Source organism: Bombina bombina, chromosome 1 (assembly GCF_027579735.1).
Source record: "Bombina bombina isolate aBomBom1 chromosome 1, aBomBom1.pri, whole genome shotgun sequence".
Lineage (NCBI taxonomy): Eukaryota > Metazoa > Chordata > Amphibia > Anura > Bombinatoridae > Bombina > Bombina bombina.
In genome coordinates this window covers 77,734,811-77,752,552 of record NC_069499.1, presented here as the reverse complement: position 1 = coordinate 77,752,552, position 17,742 = coordinate 77,734,811, and the positions used below count along the sequence as shown (strand labels likewise).

Genomic DNA, 17,742 nt, shown 5'->3' with positions numbered 1-17,742 from the left:
TTAATGTACAAAAGTGTGCCACGGCAAAAAAAAGGTTGCAAATCACTGCTCTATATGGATCATCAAAGAAAAAAATTGGGTTTCATTACCCTTTAATGGCGTTTTTCTGCTCAAATTCAGATACATTTTTCTAAAAGATTGCGATCGTCCCATAGTTATACTTTACATAAGCAAAAGTGCAATAAGAACATGATCTGAACACAGGGCATTTGCCTTTTGCGCTTTTATATTCCTTTAACATTAAAGGGACATAAAACCAAAATATTTCTTGCATGATTCAATAGAAATTATTGCACAGGCAATTAGCACATCTAGGCAAGTATTCCCGCTTGCCTTTACCAGTAAAACTCCATACATATTGTTACCAATGCACAAGAGGATTCTGGGTAAGATATGCAACATCTCAGCCTTTTTGCTTCAAATACTTTGTTAACACACAATGGTCCACTAATGGGGTGAGTGCAGCAAATACAAAAATCACCACTATACAGCTGTTTTGTTCTTATTAGAACTCATCAGTAGTAGATAATATTTTTGATTGCTGCTAGGTAAAGCTCATTCCAGGGCAAAATCAAAATTCATTCAGTGCAATCATTTCTATCGATTTACTTTTGCGATACGGAGGGTTCCCTGCAGGAATCAAAAAAAACCTATCTACTTCCCAAGTACTATTTGCATCCATTTGCAAGAGCATTAGATGGTAGCACTATTCCCTGCAATATAGTGTTCTAGCTGCCTACCTTATTAAGGTAAATAAAACTCCAGGCCCAGATGGAATACACCCAAGGGTGTTAAGTGAACTTAGCACTGTTATAGACAAACCTTTACTCTTAATTTTTCAAGACTCATTATCCTCAGGCATGGTACCCCAGGATTGGCGTAAAGCTGATGTGGTGCCACTCTTCAAAAAGGGAAGCAGGGATGATCCAGGAAGCTATAGACCAGTTAGTCTGACATCAATAGTGGGGAAGATATTTGAAGGGATTATAAGGGATTATATTGATGATCATATTCGTGTAAACAAGATTATGAGTTCTAATCAGCATGGCTTTAGGAGAAATAGATCATGTCAAACTAATCTAATTAGATTCTACGAGGAAGTAAGTAAAAATATAGATAAAGGGGAATCAGTTGATGTGATATACTTAGATTTTGCAAAGGCATTTGATACAGTGCCACATGAGAGATTAATGCACAAAATTAAGGGACTGGGAATAGCTGAAAATGTTAGCTCATGGATAAATAACTGGATAAAAGATAGGGAGCAACGAGTAGCAGTAAATGGATCATACTCAGATTGGACAAAGGTAATCAGTGGCGTCCCCCAGGGATCAGTACTGGGCCCTGTTCTTTTTAATATTTTTATAAATGACTTGGAGCAAGGATTAAATAGCGACATCTCTATTTTTGCAGATGATACTAAGTTAAGTAAGGTCATTAGGTCAGAGCAGGATGAACTCTCTTTGCAAAGGGATTTGCTAAAATTAGAACTATGGGCAAGTGAATGGAAAATGAGATTTAATACGGAAAAATGTAAGGTTCTACATTTTGGAAGTAAAAATAAGCAGGCTATGTATTTTTTAAATGGGACAAGACTTAGCCAAACACAGGAGGAAAGGGATTTGGGAGTAGTAATAGATAACAAGCTAAAGATGAGTGCACAATGCAGGGCAGCGGCTTCAAAGGCTAATAAGATACTAGCATGTATTAAAAGAGGCATTGATTCAAGGGAGGAAAGCATAATTCTGTCATTATATAAAGCCCTGGTAAGACCTCACCTTGAGTTTGGAGTGCAGTTCTGGGGACCGATTGCTAAAAAAGATATTGCAGAACTAGAAAAAGTTCAGAGAAGGGCCACAAAGCTAATAAGGGGATTGGAGAAATTAACCTATGAGGAGAGGCTAGCCAAACTGGGTCTGTTCTCTTTAGAAAAAAGGCGCTTGAGAGGTGACATGATTACTTTATATAAATATATTCAAGGCCCATATACAGAGATGGCAGAAGCTCTTTTTATTCCAAGAAAATTGTTTCTGACAAGAGGTCATAATTTAAGGTTGGAGGAAAGGAGATTTAATCTCCTGCAACGGAAACGTTTTTTCACTGTAAGAGCAATAAAATTGTGGAACTCATTACCAAAGGAGGTAGTGAATGCCAATACCATAGATACATTTAAAAATAGTCTGGATAAATTTCTGTATATAAACAAAATTCATGGATATGATTGCTAGTATTAAATGGGTCACATTTTAATGGGGTTATTTAAGCTTAACTGGAGCTTTTTGTAAGTATTTTAGATTTGTATAGGTTGAACTCGATGGACTTCAGTCTTTTTTCAACCTTATCTACTATGTTACTATGTTACCTAGGTATCTCTTCCAAACAGATAACATAAAAAGAACAAAGCTAAGTTGATAAAAGTAAATTGGAAACTTTTCTTAAAATGGAATGTTCTGTCTGAATCGCAAAAGAACATTTTTGGGTTTCATATCCCTTTAAGTGACAGTTATAAATACATTTTAAAAAAATGACAGTCGGCTGGCAACATTTTCTATAGAAAACACTGCTACCATCAATTTTTTATTTTAATTTAAAATTTATAAAAAATAAATAAATATATTTCCATTACAAAATGAGCACTCACTTTGCAATAACTCCGTAATCAGATTCATTATTTCTTTTGGCGAGACTGCAGCTGCAGCTCCACTCCCCGACTTCTGGGTTTTTACTCTGCTCTTCTTGCCCATTTTTATGATGGCTGAAACAAGAACACAATAAATTGAGAGAAAAAAAAACAAAAACATTGATTCAGTGCACACAATGCTTTTTTTTTTTTTACAGTTTTCACAAAGCCACCTCAATAAAATATTTAAAGAGATAGTGGATCCATTTAAACTGCTTATTATATTGTTTACAAACAGCGCCTTTTATGGATTTGTATTCGGAACATTCGTTATGAAATGAATGCTGAAAATGGCAGCGGCCATCTTGAGAATCTGATTTATTCTTGTGAAAGTGTAACTGGATTTGCACAGATCTTAGAGTGTTGCTCTTTCACAAAAAGAAATACAGGTTCAAAAATAGTCAATTGCTGCTGGTGGTAGACATTACCAGCATTTGTTTCATCCCTAGGACTTTTACCTTTATTTTGTCATTTAATAAAGCGGATTTTGTCTAGTGTATCCACACTGATGCAGTAAATGTCAATGGTTATAGAAAAGCTGTGTAAACAACGTTTAGAGGAATTCAAGCTTCCAGTGGGGGGTCGGACAGAGAGGTAATATAATGTCCATTTTCCACTGTTCTCTCTAAATAACGGTCTTAATGTGCATAGAGAGGTAAAAGGTAAGGATGATTGTGTGCAAGTATAGATATAGACTAACAAGATAAGCTCTCCCTGCAAACTCAGTTCATTTGATTGGGTTGCGATTTCAATTAGATACTGCAATTTATTGTGCCAAAATATACCTAAAGAATCAATTTCCCATATGTTTTAAACTCTGCATCTGGTAAATGATCATTGTAAACACATTAAGGAAAGACCACTTTTATAATTAACATTCCCTTAAAAAAAAAAAAAAAAAAGCACGATGTGTCAGAAGTACATATTAAAAGTGACAGCAAACATCTTTAGATATGAATAGTAAAAACAACTTTACAATATACTTCAATATTTGTTTTGAACCCTTTTTATGTCATTTAAAACTGAAAATTGTGGATTTAATAATCTTAGAGGTAGGTGGAAATACACCCTGCAGATTTTTGTGGCTAACCCTGTTACATATCTTTCCCTAAATTACTTTTATAACAATGCAGTTTAACCTAAAATAATGACAGTGGCTAGGCTTGTCTTTTCCAGAGCCATGCCCAGATTGGCTCCTCCTTAGTGTTGGGTGGTGCTATGCTTTGAAAAACAATTGAAGCAAACAAGACAGTTTGTTTTACATATGTTTAGATTTGGTTGATATGTTATTCTATATAGACAACACATTTTGCTTCCATTTAACCCCTTCATGCCAGGATGCAAGTATTTAGATTGGAACAAAGTTCAAATAAAAAAACACTTGCTGTATAACTGAAATAACACAATCATCAATGCGATCACGATTCCAAGGACGAGATTGGATCATGGGGGACTGCCTACGCTGAGATTCCTGCTTGTGTCAAAGAGGGAGGCGGCAGGACACCATATAAGGTAGGACGTTCCATGCCTTCCTAAGGGTGTTAAAGCCCAGCTCTGTTAGGATGGAATGGAACGTCCTAATAGCGTGAAAGGTTTAATACATGTAGTTCCCTGGTTCCTAGAATTCCTATTTGTATAAATACAAATACTTCCCTCACCTTTTGTCTCCTACTAACACTTAGATTGTGAGGTCTCTCTTGTAATCCCTCCATACCAGTCTGGCTTCCCTGTGTTGTCTTTTGTATTGTACCCTCCCCTATATAGCACTGAGGAATCTGTTGGTGCACAAGAAATTATAACAATCATATCTGAATCATGAAAGAAATAACTAAATTGTAAAGGGATTAAAATTGTCCTTTAAATGTGTTGCTACTATATAAAAGATTTCCTCTTATAATTAAAATGCAATTCCATTGCTGCATTTTCTCACTTTGATACTTTTACTGATCTTTTGTAAACTTCTTGCTAGTTAATTAACCCCTTAGTGACCAGAGCACTTTTCCATTTGTTGACCGTTTGGGACCAAGGCTATTTTTACATTTCTGCGGTGTTTGTGTTTAGCTGTAATTTTCCTCTTACTCATTTACTGTACCCACACATATTATATACCGTTTTTCTCGCCATTAAATGGACTTTCTAAGGATACCATTATTTTCATCATATCTTATAATTTACTATTAAAAAAATTATAAAATAAGAGGAAAAAATGGAAAAAAAACATTTTTTTTCAAAATTTGACCCCCAAAATCTGTTGCACATCTACAACCACCAAAAAACACCCATGCTAAATAGTTTCTAAATTTTGTCCTGAGTTTAGAAATACCCAATGTTTACATGTTCTTTGCTTTTTTTGCAAGTTATAGGGCACTAAATAAAAGTAGCACTTTGCTATTTCCAAACCACTTTTTTTCAAAATTAGCGCTAGTTACATTGGGACACTGATATCTTTCAGGAATCCCTGAATATCCCTTGACATGTATATATATATTTTTAGAAGACATCCCAAAGTATTGATCTAGGCCCATTTTGGTATATTTCATGCCACCATTTCACCGCCAAATGCGATCAAATAAAAAAAAATGTTCACTTTTTCACAAATTTTTTCACAAACTTTAGGTTTCTCACTGAAATTATTTACAAACAGCTTGTGCAATTATTGCACAAATGGTTTTAAATGCTTCTCTGGGATCCCCTTTGTTCAGAAATAGCAGACATATATGGCTTTTACGTTGCTTTTTGGTAATTTGAAGGCCGCTAAATGCCACTGCGCACCACACGTGTATTATGCGCAGCAGTGAAGGGGTTAATTAGGGAGCATGTAGGGAGCTTGTAGGGTTAATTTTAGCTTTAGTGTAGTGTAGTAAACAACCCCAAGTATTGATCTAGGCCCATTTTGGTATATTTCATGTCACCATTTCACCGTCAAATGCGATCAAATTAAAAAAAACTTTAAATATTTCACAATTTTAGGTTTCTCACTGAAATTATTTATAAACAGCTTGTGCAATTATGGCACAAATTGTTGTAAATGCTTCTCTGGGATCCCCTTTGTTCAGAAATAGCAGACATATATGTCTTTGGCGTTGCTTTTTGGTAGTTAGAAGGTCGCTAAATGCCGCTGCGCATCACACGTATATTATGTCTAGCAGTGAAGGAGTTAATTAGGTAGCTTGTAGGGAGCTTGCAGGGTTAATTTTAGCTTTAGTGTAGAGATCAGCCTCCCACCTGACACATCCCACCCCCTGATCCCTCCCAAACAGCTCCCTTCCCTCCCCCACCCGACAATTGTCCCCGCCATCTTAAGTACTGGCAGAAAGTCTGCCAGTACTAAAATAAAAGTTTTTCGGGGGGTTTTAGGTTTTAAAAAAAAAATAAAAAAATGTGTCTGCTGTGTAGGACCCCCCTTAGCCCCCAACCTCCCTGATCCCCCCCCAAACAGCTCTTTAACCCCCCCCCTCTGCCTTTATTTACCCAGTTTGAAAAATAATATTGCATTTTAATTTTTTTATTTTATTAAAAATGTTCTTTATTTCTGTAGTGTAGCTGCCCCCCCCTCAACATCCAACCCCCCACCCTCTCCCAGATGCATTGATTTTCAAATCCCACCCTCCCCAGTCCTCTCTCCCACCCTCCAGATCTACAGCATATTGATGCTGAAACAGATCTCACGTGCACACGCGCGCCCGTGCATGCGTGCACGGCTCTCGTGCACGCGCGTGCATGGCTCTCGTGCACGCGCACGCACCCGCATAAGATCCCTCCCCCCTCCTCCACCAATGACTGCCCACCCGCCTCCCTGGATGAGCTCCCACCCACCAACGATAACGGCCATCGATAGCCGATGCAGAGAGGGCCACAGAGTGGCTCTCTCTGCATCGGATGGCTAAAAACAGTTATTGCAGGATGCCTCAATATTGAGGCATCACTGCAATAACATGAAAGCAGCTGGAAGCTATCAGGATCGCTTCCACTGCTTTCAAAGACCAACGACGTATGGGGTACGTCCTTGGTCATTAACTGCATTTTTTTGCAGGACGTACCCCATACGTCGTTGGTCGTTAAGGGGTTAAACACAAGTTTGCAGTCATTAAAGGGATACTGAACCCAACTTTTTTCTTTCATGATTTAAATAGAGCAGCAATTTTCAACAACTTTCTAATGTACTCCTATTATCAATTTTTCTTCGTTCTCTTGGCATCTTTATTTGAAAATCCATTTTTGGTTCAGCACCCTGGATAGTGCTTGCTGATTGGTGGTTAAATTTAACCACCAATCAATACCCAGGTGCTGAACCAAATATGGGACAGCTTGTAAGCTTTACATTCCTGCTTTTTCAAATAAAGATAGCAAAAGAACAAATAAACATTTATAGGAGTCAATTAGAAAGTTGCTTAAAATTGCATGTTCTATCTGAATCATGAAAGAAAAAAAAAATGGTATCAGTATCCCTTTAAACGTTATTCACCCAACCAATAATTCGCTCTCAGGCCATGCCACTGATTGTCAAATGAAAACTTCGTACCAATATAACTTCTCTAGATAAGGCAGCAATTAGATCTCTGCAAAAACTACAGATACGTTATTTCCTTTCTTTAAAAAAAAAAAAAAAAAAAAGGACCAGCAACCTAAAATGTTCAGATACAGCATATACTTTTAAACAACTTTCTAATTTCCTTTCATTATCAAAATTTGCTATATTCTCTTGGTATTTTTTGTCGAATGAGCAGCAATGCAATAATGGGAGCTAGTTGAACAGAGTGAGCCAATGACAAGAGGCATATATGTGCAGCCAATGGAAGCAAATCAATTAATAGAATTAAATTGTAAAGTAGTTTAAACATTTCATGCACTCCATCTTAATCAGTGTTTCTCAGTTCCATAGCTGAACTAGATATCAGGTGAAATAAACAAACATGGTTTCTGATCAACAGAAAGATGTATTTGACTGTACTGCCCTTTTAAATAACTCTTGCTTTTATGTAGACATTGTGCTTGTTCCATACTCCCTAGAGGGGCCAAAAAGGAAATTCTGTAAACTAGGTTTTCTTCTTTGTAGAGTACAAAATAGACTGCTCTTAAGCATCAAGGGAACTTTGTTCTGGGACTAATACTCACCCCAACTATGTGCTTTACTTCCCACAAAGTAGTTAAACACAAAGCGAACGCTCAGCTTGATAGTCAAAATGCACTAGTGCAGCTGGATTGTATACTTTAAGACTTCAGAAACTAACCCTACAACATGCTACACTGAGGACGTTAGCCATAAGCTCCATAGCAGCAATGCAATACTGGGACCTAAAGAGTCAATGACCCTTGCAGAGGGGTTTAACACACAAGACATTTTATTATTACACTATTGCTGACATATAACAGTATTTGTCTTGTTTTTCATGTTTTTGTCTCTTTAAACAAATGCACAAAGGGACAAAATATATCTTTCTCCAGATGGACAAAGTTCACAGATAGGAAATCTGTACACCTAGGAATTAAAGCAGACAACATTTTCTGCCCTTATAGATTGTTGCATGAGTGGACACTTGTTCCATGCCGCTCCCTGCTCTCACGCAAGCAGTCACTCAGGAGCAGGGCCTGCCAATCACCGCGGTCAGATCAGTCTGGGTTGATTTTAAAGGGTCATTAAACTGCTTAGTAAAACGACAGCAGCATGGACTACTCACAGTTATTGTTTTTCCTCCTATGCCTGCAGCCGCCTTCAAATCTGTTCTCTTATTTTAACCTCTACAAGTGCTGATTAGAAACGTTCTGCACTTTCACAAAGGGCGCCGCCATCTTGAAGTTTAAAAATTCTCGTACCCACTGCACATTCACAGGTCGTCTTGACAAGCCACATTGCGCACTTCAGTTTGGAATGCGCAATACAGAGCGGGAGCTGCACATTTTTGCAGTAGCTGTATTGATCTATATTATGTATGAGGTCTTTATTTATATATGTTATGTAACTTTTAGACTGTGTAAATCAACTGGAAAAAAAAAATGTAAAGCTTACTTTTTCTATTGTTCAAGTTAACACAAAGTACAGCGATGAAAAAGCCAGAAACGTCACTGATCTTTGAACCAGAATGCAACAATATGCATGCTACAAGATGGTGGAGCCCAGTACAAAGGCGCAGCGCTTGACTCTGTAATGTGTAAAAATATGATAAGGGCTTTAACCCTTTGATGACAAGGTAAATTTGTCTACATCGGAACAACGTTGTAGACAAATTGAAATCCCGCAATCATGAGTTTTCAATAATGGGATCCGGTCAGGGGGGCGTCCCTATGACGCTAGGTACGCCCTCCAGACCGCGATCACATCCTGAAAGCGCCGTTGGCGTCAGGAGAGCCAACCGGCTAAGACGTTTCATTCCGTCCGTGCCGGGCTTTAGTGCCAATAGGACGGAATAAAACGTCATAATGGTGTTAAAAGGTTAAAGAGAGTTGTGGGCACAGATGGAAAAACAATAGCATGGTGAGTAGTAACTATGCTACTGTAATTAAATCCAGTAGTTTAATGTCCCTTTAATCTGTCTCCTCTGAGGTGATGGAGAGGTTAGGATGCAGAGGTACAGACTTTCTTAAAGGGACAGTCAAGTCAAAATGAAACTACTATGATTCAGATAGGACGTGCAATTTTAAACAACTTTACAATCTACTTTTATCGTCAAATTTGCTTTGTTCGTTTGGTATTCTTTTGTTGAATTTGTTGAAAGCTAAACATAGGTAGGCTCATAACTGATTTCTAAGACCTTGAAGGCCGCCTCTTATTTCAATGCATTTGACAGTTTTTCCTTTAGACATTGCTACTTCATGTTTGTCATAAAGATAACATGCTCACTCCTGTGGAGTTATTTATAAATAAGCAATGATTGGCTAAAATACAAGTCTGTCAAAACAACTGAAATAAGGGGGCAGTCTGCAGAGGCTTAGATACAAGGTAATCATGGAGGTAAAAATGTATATTAATAGAACACTGTTTGTTATACAACACTGGGGAATGGGTAATAAAGGGATAATCTAGCTTTTCAAACAATAAAACTTTTCTAGTAGACTGTCCCTTTAAACTACAGTTACCGGCTTGCATGAGCGAGCTTGCACCAGAAAGGGAATTTACAAGTTTAGAAATCTACCTCTAAGTTAAAGGGGGATGTTTAGCCCCTTCATGACGGGGACAAATGTTCAGGATCGTAACAAAGTTAAAATGTAAACATTTGCAGGAATCATGAAGTCTTGTAATAGTGACCACAATTAAGTAACTTCAACACTGGGATTGGATTCTTGGGGACTGCCTACTATGCTAGGCACACCCCTCAGTCTGATTATGCAGGAGGCTGAATAACATAGGACGTTCCATAATGTCCTAACAGCATGGAGCGTCCCAACAGCGTTAAGGGGTTGAAAATAATAAAGAGCAGTAAAGAAGTATTCTGATAATATTTAAATGAACAGCAGCACGTTTCTTTTTCAACAGTACTAGTAGAATTTTGGCTGACTTTGGCTAAACTGTCTCTATCAAAAAGTGATCATTAGTTTAAAGATAAATGCTAGTGATTTGTGGATCAGTGGGTGCCAGTTTTTATAAAACTTATAATGCAAACAGTGCAAAGTGTGTTAATATAATATACTAAGTTGTGTGGCCTCAGCACTCTATGGTCCTTTAACATGAGGGGGAAAAACAGTTGCTACCCATATGACCATCTAAGGATATTTGTAAAAGCTACAGCCAAAACTACTGCACCTCAATGTATGAAACTGAGTATGAAGATTGATGTGGAGATAAAACCAGTATACCTGTGCCAGTTTTAAAAAGTATTATTTATATATATATATATATATATATATATATATATATATATATATATATATATATATATAATATATCTCAATTGACACTGTGAGCTGATTCATTCTCCTACAAATAAAATAGTGTATAGGAGGAATGAATCAGGATTTTGTTTAGAGGGACATTTTGCATCAACTCATTAACCCAACCAGAATATCATTTAAGGGTGCTAATTTTATAAATAGAATACACAGCTTCACAGTGAAGCAGTTTAACCCCTTACATGCCAGACAGGGCTACACTACTTTGTGCACATCCCTTTACCTGGCCCTTAATGCAGTCTAAAGATGCTATTGCTGGTGTTTTAAACACATCGGCTTCAAATGGAAGACAAGTAGTCTAACCCCTCAGAAGGTAAGGAAGACTGCTACGCAATTCATCATTGCAAGTCTCTCGGGCAGCCATGGGGTAACTAAAGCCCAGAAACAGGAGAATAGTTACGTACCTTTATCACTCTCCACCGCAGCTTTTTCACACTAACGGTTTCACTCACCGCTACCGGCCCGGGCAGAATTAAAAACCCAGCACTACCTGTGAGAACGTACAAGACAGGTACAACCTAACCTATCTCCCAACGGAGTGCGTCGCTGAAAAGCGATTGGCCAGCAGTCTGGCAGCTACAACTTCTATTGAGTATCAAATCTGCCACTCCTACATAAGCCCCGCCCTTTACCCAGGCAGGGCAGACTTCTCTACTGAGGTTGAGTTGCAGCACAGCAACTTTTTACCCGCCCATACAGTGACGTATTAAACAGGCATTGGTTTGTTTTGGGTTTTTTCCTTTTTTGTGACTTAGAAGGGGGCGTGGCACTGGCTTCAGACGTTGAGTTGTTGGGTCACTTCCCAAGATGGCGGAGGCAGCTGTACGTTGCTGTTAGTGAGGAAGTGGTCCCGGTTTGTAGTGAGCAGATCTCGCACTTAGTCTCTGGGAACAAACTGGTATGTAGTCTGCCTGTGGTAAAAGTGATACGGGAACCGGCGGGTTAGTTGTGTGAGAGCTCCGCTACTGGGGCACAACTTGTTGTCACTAAGTAATCTCATTGGCTCTCAGCGTGGGACTGGCTGGGAACTAATACAGTCAATACCGCTTCTTGCTTCAAGATTTGAGTCCCTCTGGCTGTGGGAGGAAAGATCAAATGTAACAGGGCTAGTGTTGGACGTGTTGCATGGTAGTGATGGGGACATGGAAGTCACAATGAAACTGTCATGTGTCAGAGCGTGTCATTTAAAGGGGCTTTTCAATTTCCTTCTGTTATTAAATGTTTAAAATCATACCTAGGTAGGGGGGCAGTAACACACTGCTGGGAGCTAGCTGCGGATTGGTGTCTATTCACATCTTGTCATTTGCTCACCAGGTGTGTTTATCTCCCAGTAAGTGCATTGTTGCTTTCATATAATGCTTCACATTTTATTTTAAAGGACATTTGTATAATCAACTATTATAAATAAAAAAAAACTAAAGCAACATAATGTAGTGGATGTTCCTGACCCCTGTATTCCCATGTCAGCCAATCACAGACTGATATAATTATATACAGTGAACTCTTGCACATGCTCTGTAGGAGCTGGTACCTCAGAAAGTGCTCATATAAAGATACAAATATACTGCTCAGATTGATAATGGAAGTAAATTGATTTTTGTAAGTTAATGGAATTCTCTCTCTGAATTCTGAAAGTTATTTTTAACCCCTTAGTGACCGAGGACGTGCAGGGTACGTCTGAAAAAAAAAGGCAGTTAACGCCTGACGACGTACCCTGCACGTCCTCGGCTAAAGTGAGTGCTGGAAGCGATCAAGATCGCTTCCAGGCACTATTACAGTACTGCAGGGATGCCTCGATGTCTGGGCATCCCTGCAGTGCTGTTACGGAGTGCCGGGACCGGAGCGATCACTCCCCCTTGAGTGATCACTTCCGGTTTTGCTCCACGTGGAGCCCGGCAGTGCAGCAGAGCATCGGAAGCGATCGGACACGCTTCCGATGCTCTGCTAGTGTGCTAAGTGCCTCGGTGGGTCGAGGCACTTAGTTAGTATATAAATCAAAGTAAAAATGTAAAAAAAAAATATAATATATAAAATAATAAAGCCCACATATAGCTCCCCCCCCCCTCCCCCATGAGGCTTCCAAAATGGCGATGCCCGGTGCATCATGGGGCATCTGGGGGTGTCCCTAGCCTGTCTCACCATAGGGGCAAGCTAGGGTCACCCAATCTGAGCCTTCTTAGAAAAAAAAAAATAATAATAAAATACCCCATTTGTCTGATCATGTCAATATTTGTAAATATTGACTCTGATCAGTGTGGATCTCCCTCCCTCTCCTCACTTGCCATTTTGTTGGAGAAAGAGAGAGACCTGTATTTTAGCAGAGAGAGATTTATTTCTTTTATTTGTTAAAAAATTTAAAATCCAAAGGCTCTTTTCAGAGCCATTAACCCCTAGCTTGCCAGTGATCACTATAAATCACTGGCAGTAGCACAGCTGCACTTTTTTTTGCTGTCTGTGCATTTTTTTAGGGGTTAATTTTTGTTGTTGTATTTTTTTGTAAAAACTCAAAGGCTCCTTTCAGAGCCATTTAGCTAATTTAATTTAATTTAAAGACTATTTAACCCCTAGCTTGCCAGTGATCGCTATACATCACTGGCATTAGCATAGCTGTAATTTTTTGCTGTCTGTGCATTTTTTAGGGGTTAATTTTTGTTGTAATTTTTTAAAAACCTAAACGCTCCTTTCAGAGCCATTTAGCTAATTTAATTTAATTTAAATAGTATTTAACCCCTAGCTTGCCAGTGATCGCTATACATCACTGGCATTAGCATAGCTGTACATTTTTGCTGTCTGTGAATTTTTTTAGGGGTTAATTTGTGTTGTTGTAATTTTTTAAAAAACCAAAGGCTCCTTTCAGAGCCATTTAGCTAATTTAATTTAATTTAAAGAGTATTTAACCCCTAGCTTGCCAGTGATCGCTATAAATCACTGGCATTAGCATAGCTCTACATTTTTGCTGTCTGTGCATTTTTTTAGGGGTTAATTTTTGTTGTTGTAATTTTTTAAAAACCTAAACGCTCCTTTCAGAGCCATTTAGCTAATTTAATTTGATTTAAAGAGTATTTAACCCCTAGCTTGCCAGTGATCGCTATAAATCACTGGCATTAGCATAGCTGTACTTTTTTTTAAAAAAACCCAAAGGCCATTTAGTTAATTTAATTTAAAGAGTATTTAACCCCTAGCTTGCCAGTGATCGCTATAAATCACTGGCATTAGCATAGCTGTACTTTTTTTAAAAAAAACCCAAAGGCCATTTAGTTAATTAATTAATTTTGGTTTTCTGTGACAGATACAAAAATGTCACAGAAAAGATATAGTGTTGAGGAGGCGTATGCCATCCTTGCGTCAGAGTCAGATGCCTCTATGTCTGACTCAGACCCCAATTTTGACCCTGCCATATGCTCAGATACATCATTAGATGCAGTCTCAACTGATAGTGATGTATCTGTGGCTGCTAGCCCCCCTGCCAGCCCCCCTGCCAGCCCCCCTGCTAGAAGGAGGCGTGTTGCTGCCATTGCCGCTGAAGAGTGGGTAACGCCTCATCTCCAGAGGCCAGATATCCCACCCTTCACAGCAAATGCTGGCATAAATATAGATGTGGCAGGTTTTAGCCCCCAACAGTTTCTGGAGGTGTTTCTGGGTGATGATGTATTGGGGAACATTGTCGCCCAAACTAATTTATATGCCCATCAGTACCGTGCTGCAAAGCCTGAAACATATTTGGCAAAGCAGCAATGGGCCCCCATCAATGTGCCAGAATTTAAAAAATTCTGGGCATTGACTATGCTGATGGGCATCATAAAGAAACCCTCCGTTCGCTCCTACTGGAGCAGTAGCCCCATCTGCTCTACCCCCATTTTCTCCCAGAGTATGTCGAGGCAGAGATATGAAATGATTCTTCATTTCATGCACTTCAGCGACAACAGCCTGTGCCCCCCTAGGGAGCATCCCCAATTTGACAGGCTGTATAAAATCCGCCCCCTGATTACCCACTTTTCTGCCAGGTTTGCAGAGGCTTATACACCTGGAAGGAATATATGCGTTGATGAATCCCTGATGAAGTATAAGGGAAGGCTGGGATTCAAGCAGTATATTCCTTCCAAGCGCTCCAGGTATGGGGTAAAGGTGTATAAGCTCTGTGAGAGCGAGACTGGGTATACTCAGGCCTTCCGGGTGTATGAGGGAAAGGATAGCCACCTTGACCCTCCAGGTTGCCCAGAACATATGGGAACCACTGGCAAGATTGTCTGGGACATGATATTACCCCTAATGAACAAAGGGTATCACTTGTACTTAGACAATTTTTATACAAGTGTCCTTTTGTTCAAGCTACTGTATTGCTTTGATACAGTAGCTTGCGGTACTATTAAAAAGAACCGCAAAGGTTTCCCAGGACAACTTGTACGCACCCGGCTACGAAGGGGGGAGACCTCTGCTCTGCGCCAAGAGGAGCTGTTGGCACTGAAGTACAGAGACAAGAAGGATGTATACCTTCTTACCACCATCCACACAGAGAGGACGGTGGCGGTCTCTGTACGTGGCAGAGCTGAGATCATAAGGAAGCCAGTGTGCATCAAATCTTATAACCGGCATATGGGTGGGGTTGATCTGGCAGATCAGCTGCTGCAGCCCTACCTAATTATGCGGAAGACAAGGGCCTGGTACAAAAAGGTTGCAATTTACCTAATGCAGATTGCAACCCACAACGCTTTTTTGTTGTTCAAAAAAGCAAACCCCGGAATGAAACTGACTTTTTTACAATTTCAGCTCCAGATCATTTCGGGGATTTTGTACCATGATGCACCTGCTCCCCGGGCGGTGATGGGAGAGAGCAGAGTTGGGGCTACTCATTTTATTTTTAAAATCCCCCCTACTGCCGCAAAGCAGAGACCACAAAAAAAATGCAGAGTCTGTACCAAGAGGGGGCAGAGAAGGGACACTGTATATCACTGTCCTGATTGCCCTGGACAGCCTGGACTCTGCATTGGGGACTGCTTCAAGCGGTACCATACAATGGTCAATTTTTAAAAAATAAATAAATTTGCTGTTATTTTTTTTTTGTTATGTTTACTGTTAAATTTTTTGTTATTTTTTTACTTTTAATATGCCAGATTTTTACATTTCACTAATATATTTTTTTTTCTAAAATGGGGCTGTTCTTTTTTTTTTTTTTTTTTACAAAAACCCCTGTCAAACCTATGCATGGGGACATAGGTGTACTCAGGGTGCCTAGCAGAAAACAACCTGTAGTATTTTTTTTGCACTAACTTACAACAGTCTCTCCTAAATCATAGTCAAAAAGCAATGTGTGTGTAAAAATGAAAATTGAAAAAATGCCACCATACACTTTCTCCAATTTTTTTAGCTAAAACAGTTACTTCAAATGCATCAAAGCACACCATATACAATACCTTGGGGTGTCAACATTTCAAAAATATGCACATTCATGGCAATAAATAAAAGTGGGGTTTACAATAGGCCCCAAACTAAAGATAGGCCTATCAGAAGAAATACTCTCACTTAATAACTAAAATCACAAGTCATAAAATTGTAACATAACCTTCCCAAAATCCTGGCAAACCTATGCATGGGGGGCATAGGTGTACTCAGGGTGCCTAGCAGAAAACAACCTGAAGTATTTTTTTGCACTAACTTACAACAGTCTCTCCTAAATCATAGTCAAAAAGCAATGTGTGTGTAAAAATGAAAATTGAAAAAATGCCACCATACACTTTCTCCAATTTTTTTAGCTAAAACAGTTACTTCAAATGCATCAAAGCACACCATATACAATACCTTGGGGTGTCAACATTTCAAAAATATGCACATTCATGGCAATAAATAAAAGTGGGGTTTACAATAGGCCCCAAACTAAAGATAGGCCTATCAGAAGAAATACTCTCACTTAATAACTAAAATCACAAGTCATAAAATTGTAACTTAACCTTCCCAAAATCCTGGCAAACCTATGCATGGGGGGCATAGGTGTACTCAGGGTGCCTAGCAGAAAACAACCTGAAGTATTTTTTTGCACTAACTTACAACAGTCTCTCCTAAATCATAGTCAAAAAGCAATGTGTGTGTAAAAATGAAAATTGAAAAAATGCCACCATACACTTTCTCCAATTTTTTTAGCTAAAACAGTTACTTCAAATGCATCAAAGCACACCATATACAATACCTTGGGGTGTCAACATTTCAAAAATATGCACATTCATGGAAACAAATAAATTGGGGTATGTTAAAATACCCCCAAAAAGACAATAGGCAAAGAAAATATGTTAAATGTGAAAAAAAAAATCACAAACGCATGTTGGACATTTGGCATTACACCCCCCGAACAAGCCAAGAAACGTATGCATAGGTGGTATCACTGTACTCAGGAGATGTTGGTGAACACATATTGGGGTCTTCTTTGGCAGTAACACATAACAGGAGCTGAGAATTCATGTCTAAAGTACAATGTGTGTGAAAAATAACACACAAAAAATGACTGCCTAATAGTTTGACAAAGAATTAGTGCATGGAAAGTGTTAAAATACCAGCATTTGAAATACCCTAGGGTGTCTACTTTTCAAAAATATATGGTTTGATGGGGGTAAATTACATTGGCCGGCTTCAGAAATGTCCTACATAGGACATGGGTGCATGGGATGTGAAAATTCCAAGTTGAAAAACTGGAATGCGCCCCCTAAAAATAAGGCCTTTTAGCCCCCAGAGAACCCAACACACCTATACATGGGTGGTATCACTGTACTCAGGAGATGTTGTTGAATACATATTGAGGTTTTTTTTGGCAGTAACACATAACAGGGACTGAGAATATATGCCTAAAGTACAATGTGTGTGAAAAATAATGCAAAAAAATGACTACCTAAAAGTTTGACAAAGACTAGTGGTTGAATTAGTGCATGGAAAGTGTTAAAATACCAGCATTTGAAATACCCTAGGGTGTCTACTTTTCAAAAATATATGGTTTGATGGGGGTAATTTACATTGGCCGGCTTCAGAAATGTCCCAAATAGGACATGGGTGCATGATGACAGATGTGAAAATTCCAAGTTGAAAAACTGGAATGCGCCCCCTAAAATTAAGGCCTTTTAGCCCCCAGAGAACCCGACGCACCTATACATGGGGGGTATCACTGTACTCAGGAGATGTTGTTGAATACATATTGA

The 17,742-nt window shown here is 38.9% G+C and overlaps 2 protein-coding genes across 4 annotated transcripts in view; one reads left to right on the top strand and one right to left on the bottom strand.

The window, feature by feature from the left end:
- SETD3 (SET domain containing 3, actin histidine methyltransferase) overlaps positions 1 to 11,121 on the bottom strand; it is a 400,546-nt gene extending 389,425 nt beyond the window's left edge. The window contains exons 1-2 of the mRNA XM_053697484.1: positions 10,969 to 11,121; positions 2,642 to 2,755 (exon numbers count right to left, since the gene is read on the bottom strand). Of these exons, the coding sequence (XP_053553459.1) occupies positions 2,642 to 2,744 (103 nt within the window). The 5' untranslated portion in view covers positions 2,745 to 2,755; positions 10,969 to 11,121. The remainder of the gene's footprint in view (positions 1 to 2,641; positions 2,756 to 10,968) is intronic.
- Positions 11,122 to 11,350: 229 nt separating this feature from the next.
- The window catches only part of CCNK (cyclin K), a 71,332-nt gene continuing 64,940 nt past the window's right edge, over positions 11,351 to 17,742 (top strand). Inside the window, exon 1 of one of the 3 annotated variants that reach the window (XM_053697482.1) lies at positions 11,351 to 11,462. The gene's annotated coding sequence lies outside the window, so the exon portion shown is untranslated. The remainder of the gene's footprint in view (positions 11,463 to 17,742) is intronic. The other 2 variants (XM_053697483.1, XM_053697481.1) reach the window with 2 other exon arrangements.